This window comes from Pelophylax lessonae (assembly GCF_965119305.1).
Source record: "Pelophylax lessonae genome assembly, chromosome: 13".
NCBI lineage: Eukaryota > Metazoa > Chordata > Amphibia > Anura > Ranidae > Pelophylax > Pelophylax lessonae.
This window is the reverse complement of record NC_138780.1, coordinates 136,733,612-136,745,799: the sequence shown is the minus strand read 5'-3', so window position 1 is coordinate 136,745,799 and position 12,188 is coordinate 136,733,612. Positions and strand designations below refer to the sequence as shown.

Genomic DNA, 12,188 nt, shown 5'->3' with positions numbered 1-12,188 from the left:
GAATTGCCAGAAATCTTTCCAATCAAAAGAACAGCATATGAAAGTTTCCAATGCCATCATAGTGGAACCTGAAAAGGGGATGCAGCATCCAGTTTTTTAGTGTACCAGTACGCTCATTTTGGACATCTGCGCCCTCAATTGCCCCCCCCCAAGAATACTTCCCACTCCAGAGCCAGACCAGTCACCACCAGTGAGTCCCCCTGCTCCGGAGTCCCAGCCCAGGCCAGGGGGGGGGGGGGGGGGTGCTCTGTGGCGTCCCTGATGTGGGGTGGGGGGCGAAAAAATTTATAGGCTATAATAGAGTACCGGCACCTCTTTTGGGCCACTTAAAGCACTGTATCATTCTAAATGAACATATGGCCCTTTCATGTATTTCATTAGATATCAAAGTTTCTGCAATGTGTGTCCAATAATTAGAAAGTTCATACTATATACATGATCAAAAAAATTGCTATGTAGAATTAAATCTGATTGACAGTTGACTGGTTTAAAATTTGTATCCAATTTCAAAGTACATTCCCTTGGCAGAAGTTTTGAAGGAGATCCTAGTCTGGCTAGGTCAGGATCTGTTCCAGCTAAAAGATCCATTGTGTCCTGCCAACCTAGTGTTTGTAATTCAAGCTAAATAGCCTCGCCCATATGTTGTAAAATGTATGAATAAATATTCTGTATTCTAGTTAAATAATCAAAAGTCTTGTTTATGTGTATAAATCCAAGAAATGTGCCAACCTTAAATACATGGGTAGCTCCACCTCCGCCTCCTCCTCCACCTGCCCAATCCGAGAGACTGTTTTTCGCTTTGTATTCATCCTCGATGACTGATAGCTCTCCCATGCAAATTTCCTGGGTCTTATTATTTTTCTAAGAAAATGAAAGGCAACAGTTGCCAATCAAGTCATTAGCTATGGCTTTTTTCCAATGTATATTTCACATACCTATATGAAAAAAGTCAGCATAATACATTTTTGTTTACAAAATTATTTAACTCATATAATTATTTCACAATCCATTGCAAATATTTAATATATAAAAATAGAATTTATATTTTGCTTCTTGCAACAGTACTGAGTGTATAGGTCTTCCAAGAATTCTAATTTTCTTGCTTGTGTTTTTCCCAAACACTATTAGTAGGACTGGTTGTAGTGGACAAAACCTCCCACTTAATATTTTCTTTGAGAATGTACGCTGATATGTATAATTAATTTGATTCTAAAACCTTACCCCAGGGCATGCATCTTCACCTTGTTGGCCAACCAGGATATAGAGCAACTCATCTTTCTCTAGGTGGAAGACCCCAGACATGAAGATGCCATGAGAGCGCTTGTTATGGTTCTTGGCTCCTTTACCTCCCGCTGCACCATAAGCAGAAATCCTGCAATGAAGAGATTATACTCAAAGATGTTTTTGTCCCTTTTGATAATTATAATTGCGCTATAGCGTGCACATGTAGCCTGGTCCCAACAGAAAATACATTAGGTATCAGAAAGTTTTTCCATGTGGAATAGCTTCGTTTTATTAACTTATAAATTTGTCTGCTAAACTCACAGGGCACGATGACAAGAGTAATCCTCTTCTGGAGCAACTTATGTAACGTTAATCAATAAGACAGACCATTACAGACTCCCTAGAGGCACTTCATCAAAATAATGTCATTGCTGACTCAATTACATCATCAGATCTCATTTTAGAAGTTTTCCACTAAAATCATACAGGGACATAGACAATTCTTGCAGTATGTGATTTTTTTTTTTTTTTTAACTGATTCCCTGAAACAATAAATTGATTGTAAAGTCAGGTGTTTTTTTATATACATAACAAACATGTTCTACTTACCTGCTCTGTGCAGTTGGTTTTGCACAGAGTGGCCCGGATCCTCCTCTTCTTGGGTCCCTCTTCTGTGCTCCTGGCCCCTCCCTCCTGTCGAGTGTCCTCAGAGCAAGCAGCTTGGTATGGGGGCACCGAGCCAAGCTGCAACTCTGTGTGTCCATTCAGACACTGAGCTGCCGCTTGGCTCCACCCCTCTCTCGCCTGATTTGCTAACTGACTTTGATTGACAGCAGCGGGAGCCAATGATGCCGCTGCTGTGTCTTAGCCAATCAGGGGGGAGAGTCCCGGATGGCTGAGGGACTCGTGGACATCGCTGGATAGAGATGGGGCTCAGGTAAGTATTAGGGGGTGCTGGGGAGGCTACTACACACAGAAGGTTTGCATAGAATGCATTAGAATGCATAGAATGCATAAAATGCATTAAGATAAAAAAAACCTTCTGACTTAATAACTCTAAATTTGAGGGCCCTTTCACTTGGTCATTCCGCTCAGCCATTTTTCATCTGTCTGTCTTCTGATGAAAAACAGACAGCAATTCATTCCTATGATTCAGATGATCATCTGTTTACATCCGTGTCCATTCAGGTCTATATTTTCAAATGAAACAAGATTGCATCCTTTTCCATTTAGACGGATCTGAACAGATGTAAACAGATACCATCTGTTTAGGTCTGTTCCATCTATGTATGGTTCTAGAGCCGGTTCACACCACAATTTCTCGTTCTGGTTGTGTTTCTGTGTGCACAATTTTGATGTGTTTTTGGTGCGTTACAGTGCGTTTTTGATGCTTTTGGATGAATTCCAGTGCATTTTTTCCCCTCATCTTAGTGCAAAGAACATTTTTGTTGCAAAGGGTGGTGATTAATGGGGAGTACTCAGATTGGGTGGGTGTGGAAAGCGGGGTCCCCCAGGGTTCTGTCCTGGGGCCAATCCTGTTTAATTTATTCATAAATGATCTAGAGGAGGAGATATCAAGTAAAATATCGGTATTTGCGGATGATAGTAAACTAAGCATGCCAATATCTTCTGGGCAGGATGTGGAAACCTTACAAGCAGACCTGAACAAAATAATGGGGTTGGGCAACTACATGGCAGATGAGGTTTAATGTTGAAAAATGTAAAGTAATGCACCTGGGTACCAGAAACCAGAAAGCAAGCTACTCATTAGGGGGGGAACCTCTGGATGAGTCTAGGATGGAAAAGGACCTGGGGGTACTGGTAGACAACAGGCTTGGCAGGGGCATGCAATGCCAAGCCGCTGCTAGCAAAGCCAACAGAATACTGGGATGCATAAAAAAGGAGATTCACTCCAGAAATAAAGAGATTATTCTCCCAATCTACAAGACTCTGGTCCGGCCACATCTGGAGTATTCTGTCCAGTTCTGGGCACCGGTCCTCAGGAAGGATGTGCTGGAACTGGAGAAAGTCCAGAGAAGGGCAACAAAAATAATTAGGGGAATGGAGGACATCAGCTATGAGGAAAGACTACAAGCACTGAACCTATTCTCTCTGGAGAAGAGATGATTGAGGGGGGATATGATATCAATGTACAAATACTGTACTGGCAACCCTAGCATATGGAAAAACCTATTCAGAGAAAGGGAATACAATAAGACATGTGGCCACTCACTAAAACTAGAGGAAAGGCGGTTTAACCTTAAAATACGCAGGGGGTTCTTCACTGTAAGAGCAGTAAGGATGTGGAATTCTCTTCCGCAAGCAGTCGTATAAGCAGGGAGCATTGATAGTTTCAAAAAACTATTAGATGGGCACCTTAAAGACCACAGCATACAAGGGTATACAATGTACGGTTAACAGCAAACACACACACACATCATAGGTTGAACTGGATGGACTGATGTCTTTTTTCAACCTCACTAACCATGTAACTATGTAATTTTTGATCTCTGTAGCTATTGAGGAATATATTTAAACACATTTTTGCCTGGAGTTTTGCTCTAAAGCATATTTTTTGATTTCATTCTCAGGATAAGTATGTTTTATTTTCATTTGTTATATCTTTACTCACGTGTATACTTTGGTTAATGGGACCCTCCACATCTGGACACCTTTCAGTGAGCCATCTTTTCCAACAGTCACAGAAATGTTGGTGTTGCGGTATGCATTGTTACACTGGGCCTGAGTTGGACCATGAGGTCCTCTGGCACCACAAGTAGAGAACCACCAGTACATGTCTTCTTCCTCTTCTACGTGCAGACCAAACACAAAATATATTACAGAGAATTGATTGTACAAAAAATTACACACATATTTAGGCTTGTTTTAAAAAAATTGCCCTCAAGAACAGTAATAATAAAAAAACCTGCAACCAAAATCAACTCCAAAAAGAACCAGGTACCTTTCTAATATCCTAAAATCTTATATGTTCCTCTGCACCTCTTTGTATTTCCATACTAGTTGTTGCAGTCCCTAATTTTGCCATTTCTAATGTTTACAACCCTAATGTGCTGCTACTTCAGTATAACTCCAGCCAGCCTTTAGATTTAGAAGTGTCAAGTACAACCTTCAATTAACATCCTCAGTATGATAAAAAGCTCGGTTAACTACTTAAAGTGGAGCTCCATTCCCTATAATCAATTTTTTATTAAAAGCTCCCCTGTGATTGTTAGTACTAGTATTTATATTTGGATACTCTCCTAACTGTCTTCATACTTGTTATGTTTAAATCTGTAATAACTTACATGATCTCAGAAGCAGGCAGGGACCATCAAGGATGTGGGCATCTGAAGCCCGCTCGTGTGTATTTCCGGGATAAGGTGCAGCTGGCTACCCAGCATGCACCTCCTGATCTCTCGCCTGCGCATTATTGACAATGTGGGGCGCAGTTTGTTAATAACAGGTTGTTATTGCAATTCTTCTAAAATGGCGCGGATTGCATCACTTCTGGTCAGGAAATCTCACAACGGTACCCACATTACATGCCCAAAGACTCCTGAGATTGATGACAAAGATATCCCAGGAGTCAATGCGGCGGGGCTGGTAACATAATTGCCTAGGCGGGCGCAAACCGGCTGTCGAGGGGAAGACAACTAAAAAAAAAAGGTACTTTCTGCAGAAATTACAACATATCAGTTTCCAAACCTAATTTACTAGCGATGCACATTACAATGTGGTTAACTCTTAAAAATGAGTGGAACTCCGCTTTAAGGACCAAGCCTATTTCTGGTACATGTTGTTTACAAGTTAAAATCTGTATTTTTTTGCTAGAACATTAATTAGAACCCTCAAACATTATATATATATTTAGCAAAGACTCTGGAGAATAAAATGGGGGTCGTTACAATATTTTATGTCACACAGTATTTGCGCATTGGTCTTTTAAAGCAGATTTTTGGGAGAAAATACACTTTACTGAATTTAAAAAAGCTAAACAGTAAAGTTGGCCTAATTTTTTTTATATTGTGAAAGATGATGTCACCCTGAGTAAATAGATACCTAACATGTTATGATGATTTAAAATTGCGCACACTCGTGGAATGACGACAAACTACGGTACCTAAAAATCTCCATAGGTGTCGCTTTAAACATTTTTAACAGTTACCAGTTTAGAGTTACATAGGAGGTCTTTTGCTAGAATTATTGCTCTTGCTCTGATTATTATGGCAACACTTCACACGTGTGATTTGAACCCCGTTTCAGCATTTTCAGACACGCCATATGCATGTGATTTCTTTGGTGCGCGAGCACGGGGGCGCTTTAAAACATTTTCTTTCCTATTTATTTTATTTTTTATTTTTTTTCACTGTTCCTTTAAAAAAAAAATAAAAAATCTAATCACTTTTATATCTGTCACAAGGAATGTAAACATCCCTTGTGCTAGTAATAGGCATTGACAGGTACTCTTTATGGACGGATCTGGGGTCTAAAACCCCAAATCCCTCCTTTGCACTTGAAAGCATTCAAAACACCATAATCAGCATTTTTGAATACTGTCAATTTTTTCACACCGGCACCATTGGCAGCCAAGTAAACCAAAAGGGATGTCGTGATGTCGCTTCCGGGTTACTGCATCCGAGACCTGATCGAAGCTGAATCCAGCTGTTCGGGACTCTGACCAGCCCGTGGACGTGCCAGCTCGTTGCTTGGGTCTCCCGGTGGGACGGGAGACCCGGTAAGAGTGGCAGAAGGCGGTGAGAGGGGGGGGCGTCCCCTCCAACTCCCTGTGCTAACAGCCAAGAGGCTGCTGAGCAGCATTGGTTGTTATCATCTGAAACCTGACCGCCGGCTCTAAAAAATGGTAGTGGGGTGATGCCTCTAGCTGCCGGCATCACCCCGGTACAACCACTTACTCAAGCCGATGTACAGGTACGTCAGTTTTCAGGAAGTGGTTAAACTACATTGGATTCTACTTCCATTGCCACTTTGCATATGCTGAATGATTTTCATGGCTCGGCCATCTATCCTAAAGTGAATAATAAATCCTTATTGATGGTATTTGTGATGAAGTCATGTTGAAACCTTTAGTTATAAGATAGCCTTACTGTACTGTACTGTAACTTTCACATAATGTTATCTTAAAAGCAGATTTGTCTCACCATTTTTCTAATTACTCTGTGCACATATCACAGACCAGTAATACTTGAAATTGTATTTCTCTTTAGGTATACACCCTCAAATGTGTATTGAAATATTCAGTGTTAGAAAAAAACTGACTTGCAGCCTGAATACCAACCGGTGTAAATTGGCTCCGACAGGGGGTTGACAGTATCATCTTCCCATCGGTCTCTCCGATCTGGTCCTTCCTGTTCTCCAGAACTCAATTTTATTCTTCCTGGCACAACACAAAACACATACAAACAAGCTTATAATTGTGTAAAGGTTACGCTTTTTCAAGAAAGCTCAGAGAAAGCAATATACCACTGTGGGCACAGACCTCACCAAATAATCTTATATGACACATTCCAATCAAGGAATCAAGGCCTACAAATCGTCCATATGGTTTTTGCGCTCCAGCTGTGACATTTGAATACCACAAGATTTACCTGAATGAAAGCAGTCTGCAGAAAATGTGATGTTATCAATGATGATGTGCGTGAGTGAATCTCTGCCCCATGTGGCCACCAACTGCATGCGGAACCTGAGGAGAAATAGCAAAGAATGATTAATAACGTCTGTAAGGCCTGGGGGAAAATTTCCAGCAAACCATGCAATTGGACACCTTAGAAGAAGTCAGTTTTGTGATCTTTACACCAATCTCATAGACAATCAATTTCTTATTTTTCTATGAGCTTAGACTGGAATGTAAGCAATAAACGATGTTGTGGCCTGTTTTCTTAAGTAAGGTTCATCAGATATATGCCAGTTTAGAAAGACCATAGCGGCCACTGGCAACATGGTGGAGGATTTAAAGACAGCATAGATTCTATTTTTGCCATAGCTTTTATGCTTAGCTTATATGATGTACCATTACAAAACCTTGCCTATAATTAGCCCTTGGGTAGTCTTCAGCAAAAATGTTGCCTTTTTTTACGACCCAAAAGTATTATTACATCGTTTTTCCTTGCTAAAATATATTATCCTGGAAAAACACAAATAAAAGCTTTAAAAGCAGTGGTAGACAAAGTTACCAAAGGGCCCTTAACTTTACATTTCTCCAGTAAACAACATGAGCCTCAGTCAATGCAGCCTCAAAGCTGGTTTTGTGGCTAAAGTGATGTGTCCGCACAAACCTGTCATTGAACTGAGGAATCTTGAATGTTGCTGAAGACCAAGAATCGGTATGACTTCCTTCCGTCATCCATAACTTAGCTGTGCCCATCCCAGCATTCTCCTCCTGGGAATACACTGCCAGCGTGCCATTGAAGGTACCGTACACAAGGAACTTCAAAGTAAACTAAAATATACAGAACAAATATGTTGTCACACAAGTCTACAATATTGTTTCAAACCACATTGTCTGCGCTGAAATAATTAAAATGGACCATTGCAATATTCAAACTCTGTGCAGATTTATGAATAGTCACTTGGAAGTTTCCAGCTGTCATTTCTCCATTGTAGGTTGGAGCATAAAGAAGAGCACACTTCCTTCCCCTACTTATTACTCTAATTATGTAATTAAAGTATATGTGAATTCTATATTAATGACCTTTTGTTTCCTAAAGCACTGTGGGGTGCACTCTGCAAGAGCAGTTGCTCCACAGCTTGGCAAATTAGCAGAAGTTCTGCTGACTTCCATCATCCAATCATGTGCAAGCAAATATGCATTTTTTTATTTTATTTTGCTTGCATGTTCTCTGGGTATTCTTTGCAAAGCTTTGCTTTGCTTCATTTACTAAGCTCTGGAGCAACTGCACTTGTAAAGTGCACAGTCTATTTACATTTAGTAAATAAACCCCTGTGTATCACACAACTGGCACAAATAATACTTGTTTCTATCTTTTTGTGTCTTTTCTCAGTGATGCTGATCTCCTGCAGCCAATTTTAAGCCACTTTCTATTTAGTTGTACCCAAGTGTTGGCTGTATGGCTTTTCTCAGGGAAAGTTTACTGATGGTAACAACTGTAGATTCTACCTGTGTAATGTTTGTTGAAACAGACACTTGTAGGCTGTTAGAAGAATGTGTGACAGGGAAACAATGCAGAAGCACAATTTAGAGACAGGTACACGATGACACCATATATAAGGAAGTGTCTAAACAAGGACCTTTATCACAGAATTATCAAGGATTATTTCTTTAAAAGTTGCAAATTTAAATTGATTAAACGTGAGGTTTGAAGACCAAGTAGGTTTTATCCCAGGGAGACAGGCAACAGCCTCTATAGGATTTCAATTCTTTTGCATATAGCCAGACTAAAGCGGAGTTGAGGCCTCGGGGGTGAAATTTAGCTAAAAATACCCCCGGGACAGTCAGGGCTAGTACATTCCACAATGGATAGCCTCTGTACTGTCCCGGGCCGCACTTACCTTTTAGAAGAAATACTTACCTTGAAAATTTCTTCTCCAGCGCTGCCATCTTGGATGTGGGCAGCTGAAGCCAGCGCGTCCTCTTCTGCGTCCTCTTCCGTGTCCTCTTGTCCCAGAATGCGCCTTCACCGGCCCCGCTCGTCACTTCCGGTGCGGGCGCGTTATCCCTCCACAGTTTCTGGGCATGCCAAGAAGCTGTTTAGCAGGGAATGAGGCGCCCGCACCGGAACTGACGTGCTGGGCCAGTGCAGGCGCATTGATTCCTGGGAGCGATGACGTTCAGCTCCCAGGAAACAATGCAAGGAGGAAGTGACGGCGCGGGCCGCAGCCGCAGAGGGAGGAAGTAGAAGAAAGGTGAGTATATTTTCTTCAATAACAAGGCAAGTAAAAAAAAAAAAAAATCGTAACTATCCATTTGTTTTTCAGGTGACCTAGAGCAAGTGGATAGCCCAAAATCGATTATGTCGATTTTGAGGCTGGAACTCCGCTTAAGGAACTGCCCAACGATGCTTCTTTTTCTCGATTTATAGAAAAGCTTTTAATCCCCTGAGTTGGGATTACTGTATCTACATTTTGTTTACCAATGATGGGTATTTGACCCCCACTTTCTCATTTGGATTAGGATGTGATATAACTCTCCTTCTGCATACATCAGACACTCAGACTTTTGTTGGGAAAAATTTGCGGTTGCCAGGGGTACAAGACCGGGATGCCCCCTTTCTCCACTGGTGGTTGTTCTCACAATTGAACCCTTGGCTCAGCTGAATAGAGCTTGAGGTTGTGGGATATTACCACAAAATGTTTTCATTTGGTGACAACGCTTTGCTGATATTTACTAACCCATTGATATGCCTTCCTAACCTTATGCCCCTTATGATTAGTTTTGTCAGGTCTTTATATTAATAAAACGAAACTGAAAGCTCAAAACATCTCTATAGAAACACTGGATATGCTCCAATCCTCCTTTGTCTTCTCTTGGACCTCCTCTACTTGGACCTTGGACCTGCCCTACCTGGCAATCCACCTCACTTCAGCTTTTGATACATGGTATCAGGCTAACTATCTGAAACTGTTTATTCACTTGACCTTGCTTCTTACAACTTGGAACAGACGTAATATCTCTTGGCAAGGTAGCATTACAGCAGCGAAGATGACACTATTGCTGAACGCTGTTGATAGTATTCTTGGGTTTTATCTATTACCATTCTGTCATAACAGCTTCACGCCCTCTAGCTATGTATTTTATACAGGTTGAAACCTAATAGTGGATTGGGTCTCTCTCTTGTGCAACACTATTGCTATGTGGCCCAACCTACACAGCTCGTGCAATCTCCTAGGGGAGGGGGCTCCTTGTGTGGGTTTCCTTGGAGGCTTATTTTTGCAATTCTATCTCCATAAACATTCTTCTCTGGTTGAACCGCAAGGAGAAAGAGACAATATTATGTCAAATTACTACGCATTCCTTGAAAGTGTAGAATGATTTGAAGGTCAAACACAAATTGATCTCTTCCCATATGCCCCTGCTTTCTATATTGGACAACCCCATCTTTCAGTCGGGGTAAAGCCTCATAGCTGGGGACTATGAGGTATTGCTAGGATCGCCAAAATCTCACAGCTGGGGACCTTGAGATACTTTGTTGAACAGTTAAAGTCTCTACTCACAAGTCCAAGAACAGACATCTCCTCAGGCTTGATCCATTGATAGTGAAGCTCAGCAGCAAGTCCAGAAATGCTTCAAGGGCAAGCAGCCCCCTGAAGCTCACGATCCATCTCTCACAGCAAAAAAGACTCCTCCTCCAGGCTTCAGGCTATTTACTACCTCCCAGACAACCTTCTGGGCACTCCTCCACAGGGATTGGCCAAGGCATAGTAAATATTTAGGCCAGTCATTTGAATTTTCTCCCCAAACTCTGGAAGCCTCTGGCAGGAGCAGGGGGGAACAATCAAATGCATAGCCTGTGAAACCATGAGCAGATCAAAGCAAACAATCACTGCTCCTCTGATTACAGACCAAACCAAAAAATAAATTTACCTAGTATCCTATACTAGGAGGGTGCTACAATTATTTCTGCTATGTCGTGTTTTCATGATAGCTCTGGTCCACTTGCGTTCTGACTGTGCAATGTTTTATTATGTCGCATTTCCATGTAACAATTGTTAATGTGAACATTTTGATTCCTTTTTATTTGTGTCAATAAGACTGTCAAACCTATGTTTTTGAAAATGCAATAAAAACTAAACTGAAACTAAACTAAAATAAATGGGAAGTTTGAAATTACTTTATCATTATAATTATGAGATTTTAGTGATTGGGTTCACATATACGTTAGTTTTTAAATAGACAGGTTGTGCTGTTCAAAAAAAAAAAAAGCATTTTGCTTGCAAGACAATATTTGTCAATCTTTGAGGTAGGAAAAATCATTCAATGATGTATACAAACATACCTGACAGGTTTTGTTTGGCAGCACAGGGGGAAAAAAGTCACTGTACACGATTGCAGCGCTACCATTATGTTCATTTTCAATTGGCAGATGCAAGAAATACCCTTGGGAAAAATAAAGGAAGAGTAAAACAAGTCAATAAACAATTTGTGGTATTGTCAAGAACACTTTATACATAATAAATAACCAACAGCTATAGGTTTCAAGGAACTCCAGCCAATAACATTTTAGTTTGCGGGACAGAAATTTTGAGAAAATTCCCAGAGAGAACAATAAAAACTCTTGCCCTGAGAAAGAAACACCATACTACAAGATAATAGTCCAATTACAATTTTATTCCAATGAGAGGTGAAATGAAGAAACCAGACCTGTCAAATCAACTGCTGATGAGCCCAACACTACACTGGGTAAATACCACTATCAGTGCATACTCGATTAAAGCGGAACTTCACTCTCTTATCAACATTGACTATTTGTAATCCTTGTACTGCCTGCATCAGTAAATAGATAGGGAAGTATATTCTATTTACTTGTTTTACATTTTATTTTACATTTCTTGAGGTACTTCCTGCTTTCTATGCCTAGGCAAATTATGTCATGCATCCCAGGAGTCTTCAGGAGAGGAGGAGGGGTTTTCTCAGCTAAGTACACCTTCCTGCCTGCATGCTTTAGCTAGGGGAAGATGGATTCATGTAAGTAAATGCTTAATTCATCATCTGCCCTTACTCAAGAAAGCCACAGCCAAAAATGCTAGGTGGATGTTTTTCAACATGATTTCTCAGCAAAATAAAGCATGAAGACATGGATGGATGGGGAAAGTTCAAAATGTATTAAATTGTGTTTTTAGTTTGTAGTGCTCAGATGCATTGTAGTTCCACTTTAAGTGCATACACATGGTCTCCTATCTTTAGGCCCTGATAAACGGGGTTGAGGTTGGGGCCCCAAAATGTGTTGGATTCCTTATTTTATCTTCTATCTGACCTCACAATGGAATAA

General features: G+C 40.7%; 1 protein-coding gene across 1 annotated transcript in view; it reads right to left on the bottom strand.

The window, feature by feature from the left end:
- Positions 1-12,188, bottom strand: part of LTK (leukocyte receptor tyrosine kinase) — a 379,826-nt gene that overhangs the window by 95,422 nt on the left and 272,216 nt on the right. Inside the window, 7 exon segments of the mRNA XM_082274964.1 lie at positions 631-861; positions 1,222-1,372; positions 3,857-4,034; positions 6,521-6,619; positions 6,831-6,925; positions 7,518-7,681; positions 11,196-11,296. Coding sequence (XP_082131090.1) covers positions 631-861; positions 1,222-1,372; positions 3,857-4,034; positions 6,521-6,619; positions 6,831-6,925; positions 7,518-7,681; positions 11,196-11,296 — 1,019 coding nt within the window.